General features: G+C 41.7%; 1 protein-coding gene across 1 annotated transcript in view; it reads left to right on the top strand.

Moving 5' to 3' along the window:
- Positions 1-11,963, top strand: part of LOC122562344 (heparan sulfate glucosamine 3-O-sulfotransferase 3A1-like) — a 163,238-nt gene extending 151,275 nt beyond the window's left edge. The window contains exon 2 of the mRNA XM_043715221.2: positions 10,889-11,963. Within this exon, the coding sequence (XP_043571156.1) occupies positions 10,889-11,510 (622 nt within the window). The 3' untranslated portion in view covers positions 11,511-11,963. The remainder of the gene's footprint in view (positions 1-10,888) is intronic.
- Positions 11,964-12,230: the final 267 nt, after the last annotated feature.

The raw sequence follows: 12,230 nt of genomic DNA, 5'->3' as shown, positions 1-12,230 counted from the left end.
TCATAACGTTTATGAAAGTACATTCTCAGACAGTTGACCTTACATAAAGTGCAAATGAGATCAGTTTCTCTCAATACACGTGGCACTCTGAAATGCCTCAGCATGTTTGCAATTGCAGCTTTTATTTGTAATGTTTATCCCACGTCGAACAAACAGCATGAAAGATTCTAGACCTCTTTATGTCCCACAGCAGAATAACCTTAGAAAGTTGCCTTTTCTTATTGCACATCTGGGGCAACTGACTCAAATTTTAGTGTCTTTGTCAGCATGTAGCCCTGTGCTAGTCCAGTAGCTATCTGGCACTTTCTCATATTCTGTGGTGTCTTAGCTTTTCATAATAATGACAATCACAGTGATAAACAATTTCATCTAGTCCATCCTGTAAGACCAATTAACGCAATGAAGAAGCAAAGCTGCAGTTTGTCATTCAAGTTGATTGATTGGATTGAGTGAATTTTGATGAGGAAGAGTGACAGCTCAACCTGATCCAGTTCTTAGCAGGCTGGACTGAGACATTATTTTGAGAATGGGCCTACTGGCAAAAGTCAGCTGATTTTAGTATTATTGCCTTGAAAGCCAATGTTTTTAAATGGCCAAAAGGCAGTGAATGTACCCAGGCACAGTGCCTAACTTAACTAGCCTCTTGTCTGAAGGTGGCATGTTGAAACAGCCATTCCCATCACATCATCTATTTTGCAATATTGGTGGCATCCATTAGTCTCGTGAGCCCATGGATCTGCGCCTGGAATGTCTTGGTGCAATCCTTGTTGGTAGAGCAGGATCTGTTGTGGCTGTAGAGACCCACATGGGAATTGCAGCCTTGGCTGCAGTGACTGCACTTGAAGGTGCTGTCCTCCAGTGTTGTCTTGGTGCTGTTTTCTTGGTGGGTGCACTTTTCTTCAGCAGAAAGCCTCAGCTTCTCTTCTCTTTGTAGACCTATGCGTAATTCCAGCCCCCAGAAAGAGCGATCGCTTTCAAAGTGCTCCCACCTCTTGACATTCATGTTCAGTGACTACATGTCTCTCTTGCAGACACTTTTGAAACAAAGAAGGGGCTGCCTTTGTGCTCTCTTGCCAGGGTCCAGTTCTCCGTAGTGCAAGTCTTTCGGGATCTTCCCGTCTGACATGCTGTGTACATGGCTCAGCCAGTGGAGACAGCATTGTTGGAGCAGGGTGAAGAAGCTGGGTATCTAGGGCATGGGCCAGGACCTCATTGTTGGTGACTCCGTCAGTCCACTTGATGTCCAGGATGTGCCTCAGGCTGTGAAGGTGGAAGGCGTTGAGACACCACTCTTGTCTGGAGTAGAGGCTCCAGGTCTCGCTGCCATAAAACAGTATGCTGAGGACGCAGGTCCTGTCGACTGCAACCTTGGTGTGCATCGTTAGCTTTCTGTTCTCCCAAGACTCTTTTTGTCAGCTTGATGAATGTTGAGGCTGCTTGTCTGACCCGTCTGTTGACCTCAGAGTCAGGGAGAGACTGTCCATGGTGGTGGAGCCAAGGTATGTAAACTCGTGGACTACCTCCACCTTGTAGTTGTTGATGGTAATGGCAGGGGGATGCTCAGCGCCTTGACTCAACACATTGATCTTCTTCAGGCTGATGACCAAGCTAAAATCCTGCAGGCTCTAGAGAAGCTGTCTGTGAGGCATTACAGTTGCTCGCCCAAGTGTATTGCCAGTGCTATGTCGTCTGCAAACAACATGTCCCCGATGAAAATGAGCCTTGGTTTTCTCCCTCAGCCAGGACAGACTGAACAGCCTCCCATAATACATAATTTTGTACTATATAATAAAATGACAAATAATCCTAACTTGAATGACATGAATTCACAGAATCCCTACAGTTTGGAAGCAGGCTTTTCAGCCCATTCCAATCCTCTGAAGAGCATCCCACCCAGACCCATTCCCCTACCCTTATCCCTGTAACCCAGCATTTCCCATGGCTAATTCACCTGACTTGCATAGGCCTGGATGCTATGGGCAATTTAGCATGGTCAATCTACCTAACCCACTCATTTTTGGACTGTGGGAGGAAACTGGAGCACCCAGAAGAAACCCATGCAGACACAGAGAATGTGCAAACTCCACGCAAACGGTCACCCAGGGGTGGAATCGAACCCGGTTCCCTGGCGCTGTGAGGTAGCAGTGCCAACCACTAAGCCACCGTGCCACTACTTTGAACCAAGGTCAGTTCTGAGCCTTCCCATAGTTCCAACAGAACAATCATTGCCTGAGGATTTTCCAACCAAACCTGTTTGCCCTATTCAAAACCCATTTGTAAATTGTCAGAAGTCTAATGTGTTAAATTACCGGCCACATTGTGCACTGTCTTTCCTTGTAGGGAAACTGGGACAAGGAATGTGGAATTCAAATGGGTGTGATCTTCATTTATAGCCCAGTTAAGACGGAGCGAAGGAAGAATTTCTTCTCACAAAGAATAATGAACATGTGAAATTATATACTTCAAGGGCTGTTGAGGTGGGTTGTTAGGTTTATTAAAGCTGCAATAGATTTTTAATCTATAGGGGCACCAAGGGTTACGGGGAAAAGACAGGAAAGGGCAATTGAGGATTGTCAGGTCAGTCATGATCACATTAAATGGTGGAATAGACTCAATGGACTGAATGACCTATTTCTGCTTCTAAACTTATGGTCTTATAAATAGTGACATGGGAGTGAGAAGAGAAAGAGCTGAATGCAGTTTCTGGATGTCCATGTGTGTTGCACTGTCAGTCATACCCACTTCCAAGAATATATGGTGATCTGTTAGCACAAGCTCATTTAAAGTTCCTGTTTGAAAAATAATAGATCAGTTTTAAAACTACTTGAACATTTGTTTTTAGGTTTTTGTTAAAAAATTCTTTTTCAGCAGTTATTCTGTTTTAGAGCAAACTGTTATTACAATAGTTCTGCTACCTGACCTCTTGTTGTACAGTTTCATCACTGTCAATAATAGATGTCCCCAAAGGAAATCTCTCATCTCTGCTTTCAGTAGAAGAAAATGAAGAGCTGAAGAGGAAAGTGGGGGGACTGCTTTTTTCCATGCATCTGCTGCCCTGTCCTCTTGGTAGTGGAGGCTGAAGATTTGCAAGGATCTGCCTAAGAAGCCATGGGGGCTTGCTGAAGCTCGATCTGTAGATCTGTGGTTCACTGGTGTTGGGGAGAGTATACTTCTATGGCGGTGGAGCATTGAAAAACAGCCTGTCCTTCTCCGCAGTTTTTCCAGTGAATTTTATACCTGAACTTATAATTTGTAGCTAATCTGTATCCATATTGGAATGTTGACCCTCTTGTCTCAACTATAAAGTCTAACAAGGATCCAGTTTCATATACTGTCTGTATGCTGTTTCAAGTAGATCTGGAGTGGTAGTATGGGTGCTACCATTGGTAGCAATATCCTTGGTTAACAAGGGGAAACTCTGTTGTGGCTCCTGCTCTTCATCATTCCATTCTTGCCCCTCCTGTAAGTATGCTGCTCTGGTCAGTCATTGATATAATATTTGCACAGTCAGTTCTTTTGCTCTCAGTTAATGTGTGTCTTCTAACATGGTAAGGAAAAGAGATAGGAAAATGTATCAGTTTATTTTAACGTAATTTTTTAATGGTACAATAAACCTCACTGGCGGAGTCTGGAAGGGAAATATTTGGGCATGTTGTAAATAATTGGCTAGATTTGTCCTGGAGAGAAATTCACTCACTTCTTGCCATCTTAATAATTTCTGTTCTGAGCAAGATGTTCCATTGGGTGACATTCTTGACCTGTTACCCATTAAGGTCCTTTAAGTGACCAATTATTGGCCACTTACAAGTTCAACTCAGCTCGTCCCTGATTATCTGTGGTGAGCAAGAAATGTGACTAGTTTCAACTAGGAACCCATGGCAACCCGTCTGTCTGCCTGCCTGCCTGCCTGCCTGGTGGGAGGTTAGACATCCAGTTGCCCTAATCTGGGGAAAGTCGAAGTGAGAGTGTGCCTCCAAAACCCCCTCCCTGCCCTTTCCTCTGATGTTTTATTCATTCTTGGGATGTGGACATTGCTGGCTGGCCCAAAATTTATTACCCATCCCTAACTACCCTTGAGTGGTGAGCTGCTTTCATGTACGTCTGAAATCCATTTGCTATAGTTAGACCCACAGTGGAACAAATAGCAGGATTTTGACCCAGCAACACTGAAGGAATGGAGACTTCTTCCAAAATCAGTAGTGTATGGCTTGGAGTGAACTTGCAGGTGTGGTGTTCCCATGCACTTGCTACCTTTTGACTTTCTAGATGGAAGTAGTCATGGGTGTGGAAGGTCTGCCTAAGGAGCCTTTGTGAATTACTCCAGTGCGTCTTGTAGGTAGTACACACTGATTCTATTAAGTGTCAGTGGTGGAGTGGCTAAATGTTTGTGGATGTTGTGCCAATCTAATGGACTGCTTTGTCCTGGAGGCTGTCAAGCTTCTGAACTTTTGTTGGAGCTGTGCTTATCCATACAATTGGGGAGTATTCCACCACATCTTTGACTTGTAGATGGTGGACAAGCTTTGGGAAGTCATGAAATGAGTTACTTGCTACAAAATTCTGAGACCGTGACATACTCTTTTAACTACATATTTACGTGTTGTTGTGGTTCTGTTCGCCGAGCTGGAAGTTTTTGTTGCAAACGTTTCGTCCCCTGGCTAGGCGACATCATCAGTGCTTGGGAGCCTCCTGCGAAGCGCTTCTTTGATGTTTCCTCCGGTGTTTATAGTGGTCTGTCCCTGCCGCTTCCGGTTGTCAGTTTCAGCTGTCCGCTGTAGAGGTTGGTATATTGGGTCCAGGTCGATGTGTTTGTTGATGGAGTTTGTGGATGAATTCATAATTCATACCAACCACTACAGCGGACAGCTGATACTGACAACCGGAAGCGGCAGGGACAGACCACTATAAACACCGGAGGAAACATCAAAGAAGCGCTTCGCAGGAGGCTCCCAAGCACTGATGATGTCGCCTAGCCAGGGGACGAAACGTTTGCAACAAAAACTTCCAGCTTGGCGAACAAAACCACAACAACGAGCACCCGAGCTACAAATCTTCACACAAACTTTGAACTTATTTACATGGTTCAGTTCAGTTTTTGGTCAATGGTAATGTCCAAGATGTTGTTATTAACGGATCAGGAATAGTGATACCATTGATGTCAAAGGTCAATGGTTAGATTCTCTCTTGTTGGAGATGGTCTTTGCCATCTTCAAGAGCGGTCTGGTGAGAGTTAAAGTGCAGATGGCAGGGTTCTAGATGAGTTGAAGGTTGGAGAGTGTGTTAAGTGTGAAGAATAATTAAGGAATAATGAAGTCTAGAGTTTAAAAAGGCATTTATGAGAGTTTCAGCCAAACATCACCTGAGGCAGATTGGGATCAGATGATGTTTTTGAAGTGGAGTAGTGTCATCTTGTTGATGGAGTGGATGTTCGGTTCAGAGGTTAATGTCAAGCTCAAACAGGATGCCAAGGCTGTGAATGGCCTGGTTCAGAAAGTTGCCAGAATCTGTGCTGGTGTTTGTGGTGAAGGTTAAAGACAGTGTTTGCTGTCTTCCTGATATTTTATTGAAAATTCTGCTCATCTAATATTGAATGTTTGATAGTCAATTTGACAAACTCAAAGGCAATAGAGTGTTCATGAGGAATGATAGTGAGATGGAGTTGAGTATCGTTTCCATGCATGTAGAAATTGAAAATCTTTTAGTTGATGTCATCTGAACTTCTTGTTCTGTTTTTCCTAACATCTCTCTGACACTGAATAATCAATCCTTTGCTGAGGCCTCGACATCTTCCCTTTACACTCCCATCTTGATTATCTTCTACCTCAACATGACACTGAGCTCTTCATCCAAAGCCTGCACCTTCCATTCACTATTCCAACAGGAATCTGTGTCCTGCACTGCAGACCCTTGCTCCCTTTTTGAGAATGATTTTATCTCCTGAATCCTGTTGTGTTGTGCTTTGTCTTTAAGAAAGTTCAACTTTAAGGATTCCATATGCTGTATGTATACAATGTTGTGATCCTGTGAGTTGGCTTTGGGTTTGCAACCTGCATGCGCACACTTCAGTTGGTTTATTAGTTATGAAGCAGACGTTACGGTAATAAACTAACCTGTGGAGCTAATTCATTTCTGATGAGCAATTTGACCATTTTCATGTTGGACCTCAGCTGGAATATTGTGTACAATTCTGGGTCCTGTGTTACAGGAGATTTAGTGGTAAATTGTAGAGAGGAAAACCAGATGTTAGACCCTTGTGGGATGCTGGCAAAGTTGACAAAGTTCAGACACACATATTCACACTTATGCTTGATGTCCTTGAACATACTTTGTACAGATATAAGCTCTGAGGTGACCTGTTGTGCTAATCGTGGGAATTTATGATTTGCACTATCCACGAGTGATGGGATTTGCATCAGCTGCCTGACTAGCCTGAGCAAATGTTAATATTAATTAGAGTCACATTGTCCGCTAAACAAATGAATATAAAAATAATAAAAAGAAGCATAGGAATAAATAGATATATTGTGTGTGCCTATTAAAAATGAGGGTGGTCCAAGGCAACATGACAATAGATATTACATTAGTACTGAACATTATCCCAGAATCTGGCAGGATATTTCACTTATCTATAATGAAAGTTCATTTAAGAGCCACGTCTCCATTTCAGGGACAATTGTCTATTCAGCTTCTAAAAGTTCATTTTGATGGTTTGCCAAGGCTCCTCACTTATCAGATTGGATTTTAAAAAGCTGTGGTCTTGTTTCATGATCAGCCAACTTGGAAACCTCTCTTTGACCTATAATTCATTACAACAACGCTTAGTGGCTGAAACTTCTTAACATGCTTGTAGAAAATATTGAACTGGCCAACATTGCTTCAACTGATCTGCACGACAATTGTTGTACAACAATCTATCATTTCAGAAAACTTCTGCCTTCAAATTTTGCTTCACTCAATTACTCAAACAGATTCCCTTTCAAAGTGAACACAGCAATTCCCCACAGGACTCCCCCAAGAAGAAATGGACTATTAAACTGGAAAAATGTCACAGTCAATCAAGTCAGATGATGCCTATGTGAGGTGGAGAAACCTTGTACAATTTTGCCTCCCTCATCTTGACCTCAATTGAGACCAACCAACTCAATAGCACACCAGGATCCAAAACTGAGACTCTCTCATTGGTTCTGTGGGGGCTTTATTTGAAACAGCTCCAAAGTTTATGAGAGTATCCAGATCACATGGGTTATTGGAGACATTGAGCACCATGCTATAGTGTAAAAGAAAGTGAAACACAGAAACACCTGTTCTGGTCTAAACTGGACCAGTGTACATCATGGAATATTAGATTAGATTCCCTACAGTGTGGAAACAGGTCTTTCGGCCCAACAAGTCCATACCGACCCTCCGAAGAGCAACCCACCCAGACCCATTCCCCTACATTTACCCCTGACTAATGCACCTAACTCTACGGGCAATTTAGCATGGCCAATTCACCTAATCTTTGCATCTTTGGACTGTGGGAGGAAACCGGAGCACCCGGAGGAAACCCACGCAGACACGGGGAGAATGTGCAAACTCCACACAGCTAGTTGCCCAAGGCAGGAACTGAACCCAGGTCCTTGGCGCTTTGAGGCAGCAGTGCTAACCACTGGGAAAAAAATGCGTTAAAACATGGAAATGGTTAAACTGGTCCAACATAATTTTGTACACTTTTCTGTACTGGACATAAATGAGTTTGGACTGGTACCAAATTTCCATGTTTTACTGTGATTTTGTTTTCTTTCACATGCCTACAGCCACCTGGTTTTGGCAGAAAATAGCTGCAAGGCACCAGAATTTAGTGGGATAGCTTGTGCCCAATCTGCCCAGACATCCCATTGCCAAATCCATGGAAACCATTTTAAAGCAGTAGGCCTCTTAGCTATGCAAAATAGGCATTCTTGAAAGACCCCACTGAGAAACCAGTTCAGAAGTCATATGACACCAGGTTAAAGGCAAACAGATTTATTTCGAGTCATAGAGTAATACAACTTTAAAACAGGCCCTTCAGCCCAAACTGCTCCATGATGACCATGGTGCCCACTCAGTTAGTTCCCAATTGCCTGTATTTAGTCCATATCCCTCTAAACCCTTCCCATCCATGTACCTATCTAAATGTTTTTTACATGTTGCTATTATGCCTGCCTCAACCACTTTTTCTGGCAGCACATTCCATATAAGCACCACTCTCTGCAAGAAGAAGTTGCCTCTCATGTCCTTCTTAAATCTTCTCCATTTCACCTTAAACCAGTGCCCTCTAGTTTTCACTTCCGCATCTCTGGGAAAAAGATTACATGCATTTATTCTATCTATGCCTCTCATGATTTTATACACCTGAATAAGTTCACCCCTCATTCTCCTACGTTCCAAGGAATAAGGTCCTATCCTGGTCATCCTCTCCCTCAAACTCAAGCCCACTAGTCCTGGCAATGTCCTTGTAAAACTTCTTTGCATTCAGTTTGACTATGTGTTTCCTGTAACAGAGTGACCAAAACTGTACACAATACTCCAAGTGCGGCCTCACCAACAACTTATACAAGAGTGAGAGGAGGAGCCTTGCCTGATGCAGGAGCAGCACTCTGAAAGCATGTGATATTAAATAAACCTGTTGGATTGTAGCCTGGTGACACATCACTTCTGACATTGTTCACCTCACTCCAACACTGGCAGCTCCACATCAGAGAAACCAGTTGACAATAAGCAGTGTGGGTGGCCTACCCTGGTTATAAGTCTTCAGCATCCCTGTGAGCATCAAAGGCGTGCAACTTTTAAAAATGATATGACATAAAGGGACCAGAGTTGCCCTCTGAATGCAGTGGAAATACAGAGTTGGCTTAGCTCCTAAGATTAGCTGTCACCTGTCTTATACCTCAGCCTGTCCTTGAGGTCAGGAGTCTATGAGGCCGATGGCCCACCGTTAGTGTCATTGCTGTTTGTGGAGTTGTAGCCAGCTCTAGTGGCTCACAGGGAGTATGCTAAAGAGGAGAAAAGCCAAGTGCCACCAATTCATAGGAGGGTTATTGCATCTATTAATTGTACACGCTAAACTCCAGATAGTGTACCCAAGTTAACCGCATGCTACAGGCTTGCTATTAAAAAGATTTTTAAAAGTACCAGCTAAATTCTAGAAAATCCACACTGAATGAAACTCTGTCACAATGATAGAAGGCTCATGTTAACAAAAGCCAGGCCTAACTGTGTTTGAAATATACCAAGCAAATCATGTCTTTCACTGACAGTGTTTACGCATTACAAAGACAAAATCTTAAACCATTCATAAAATATTCAGTGGTCATGTTTTTAAAAAGCACTTACAGAGCATGGAACTTAGTTAAGTCTGTTTGAGAAGCAGCCACACATAATCACTATTGTGAGTAATCTGTGGTTTCAGAAAGCATTTTGTTGCTTTTGTTTAAGTTTAAATCACTGAGTGAAAATGAGGGGTTGCTGTACAAAGACTTGCAAATTAGATTTTTTTTTATTTGGAGTTTATGAAAATCCTGTCTGAACCATAAAATTTCTTGGCAAGGTAGTTCTGAGTTTTCCTCAGAGTAAAGCCGAAGTGATGCATTGTGTAAACAGTGAGATCCCACTAGACCCAGCATTGTGCTTTAATTGGTCTAAATCTCAGGAGCAAGTCAAAGATTGGCTCAATCAGAAGGAACAAAGGATCATTGCACATTCAGCTATAAAGGAACAGCAAAAAATAATCAGTAGGTTCCTTGGGGCTGTCAACTCTGATACTGGACATAAATGAGTTTGGAAGCTGAAACAGAAACAAAGTTATCTTAATTAATTGAGGAGAGAGGAGCTGTAAGAGGAGAATGAATAGTCCAAAAGGGGAAAGGTTGGGGATTGAGTTTAAGAGTAGCAAATGCCAATCAATGTGCACAAATTCAGGGAATGAAGAACAAATACTGGGAATGAAATATTGACAGTACTAAGCTACAGTATGTACTACAGTCTAGCACGAAAAATAGAAAGGTTTCAACTGTAGTTGAGTATAACATGAAGATTATGCTTAGATTTATGTTAGCATCTGCAGCCTCATAGTCAATGCCTCAATGTCTTGCTCTTCTTTATCTCTCTATGTCCTCCAGTCCTTCAACCTTCCAACAACTCTACATTCTTCCACTAAATGGGTATATTCTACCTATTGCTGGGCATGCTTTCAGCCATCTGGACCTAAAACTCTTGATTTCCTTCCCCAAAGCTCTGTGTATCTCCATCTCTATTCCATCCATTAAAATCTTCCATGAAACTTCTTGATTTGATCAAATTTCTGGTTCCTTGTTCTAAGCATTCCTTCTGCTCATTGTCAGTTTTGTTTGTCTGGTTATGTTCCTGTAAAACACATTGGAATGGCTTACAGCTTTGAAAGCCTCAATATAAAACACAACTTCATGTTAGTAGTTCATGAAAACAATCAGCATTCAGCAAGAAAGTCAAAAGAGGCCTAGTGCCTGGCACAAGAAATGAGAGAAATAAAGGAAATCAATTTTTCTTTCATTTTTATCGAACTGTTGTCCAAAGTGTTACTTCCATAAAATAAAAGCTCAGAAAGCAATATCTAGACTGATGAGGAGGAAAGGCCAACTTCAGCAAAGGCATAAAAGGAGTATTGGTGGATGGTTGCTATCACACCCCTATTTGATTTTACTGTCTATTGATTTGAAAGGGAAAGAAAAGTGGGTGCAGACATTTAGAGGAAGCCAATTTGTCTCCTGTAAACGATAAACTGTATTTCCATTATATCCAAACAGAATTCTAGCATGACTAAAATATTTGAATTCTAGATAATTTTTCTGACATGATTTTTTTTTCAAAATATAAATTTATGTTTCTACAGGGGTCTGATGCCCAAAACACTGGATGGACAAATCACCATGGAGAAAACACCAAGTTACTTTGTTACTAAGGAGGCAGCTGCCCGAATCTATGCAATGTCCAAGGATGCCAAGCTAATAGTGGTGGTTCGGGATCCTGTCACAAGGGCGATTTCTGACTATACACAAACTCTCTCAAAGAAACCGGATATCCCCAGTTTTGAGAGTTTGGCCTTCAAAAACAGGACTACAGGCCTGATCGACACTTCATGGAGTGCTATTCAGATTGGCATCTATGCCAAGCACCTGGAGAATTGGCTCCTTTATTTCCCAATGGGCCAGATTCTGTTTGTGAGTGGTGAGAGGCTGATCAGTGACCCAGCCGGAGAACTAGGCAAAGTACAAGACTTTCTGGGTCTGAAGAGAATCATCACCGACAAACATTTCTATTTCAACAAGACCAAGGGCTTCCCCTGCTTGAAGAAGCCAGAGGGCAGCAGCAAGCCCCACTGTCTGGGCAAAACTAAAGGCAGAACCCATCCCAACATTGACCCAGAGGTCGTTCAGAGACTGAGAGACTTTTACCGGCCTTTCAACATGAAGTTTTACCAAATGACAGGACAGAATTTTGGTTGGGATAACTGAAATACTAAGCATGTAAAATATTACCAATAAGACTTTTTGAGTAAAGTAATAAGATAAAAAGATATACTGAGTAAATTTGGACGTGATACTGTTGGAAGCAAGGCTATTTTATCCTGATGTTCAAATATGCATTTTTGCATTATTTATTTAAACTATTAGCTACATATTACAAAAGGTTATAGAATGAGCACTCTAGCACATTTGCATTAGAGTTCAGTTTAACTTGGAATTATTTAGAAGTTTTTGACACTTGTTATCTCAAAATTATAAATCTTTTCGCAGAAATTGTTATTTTTACAGAGTTGCTAATTCTTTGTATTATCTTAATATTTTATTCACAGATTGCTTTAACTGAGGGTGCTATTTTCTGTATTGGGTAATTTCTTTTACCTCATTTATGAGTTTTTGAAAGCACACATTTAATAAAGGTTACGGGTATTTATAACAGTGTCATTTGCAATCAGCAGTCACTATTTACTTCAAAGACATGGTATGACTACATCCTTGCCTGTTTATGTGAGTGATTGTAAACTTTTGTGAATGAAGCAGTCATTTCAGAAATAATGGAGAAAGTTTGGTTTTAGCTCATAAATGAGCATGAAGATAGTGATGTGGAATTAACTCGTGTCCAATTGTTACAAAGTAGGTAACACAAAAACATTGTGATGTTACTTACTGTAACAATTCGATATCCAGCACTAAGTGCACTGTTCAGTGGCT

Source organism: Chiloscyllium plagiosum, unplaced genomic scaffold (assembly GCF_037043375.1).
Source record: "Chiloscyllium plagiosum isolate Xiang-an unplaced genomic scaffold, Cpla_swu_hap1 HiC_scaffold_25, whole genome shotgun sequence".
Lineage (NCBI taxonomy): Eukaryota > Metazoa > Chordata > Chondrichthyes > Orectolobiformes > Hemiscylliidae > Chiloscyllium > Chiloscyllium plagiosum.
This window is presented reverse-complemented; position numbering and strand designations above follow the sequence as displayed.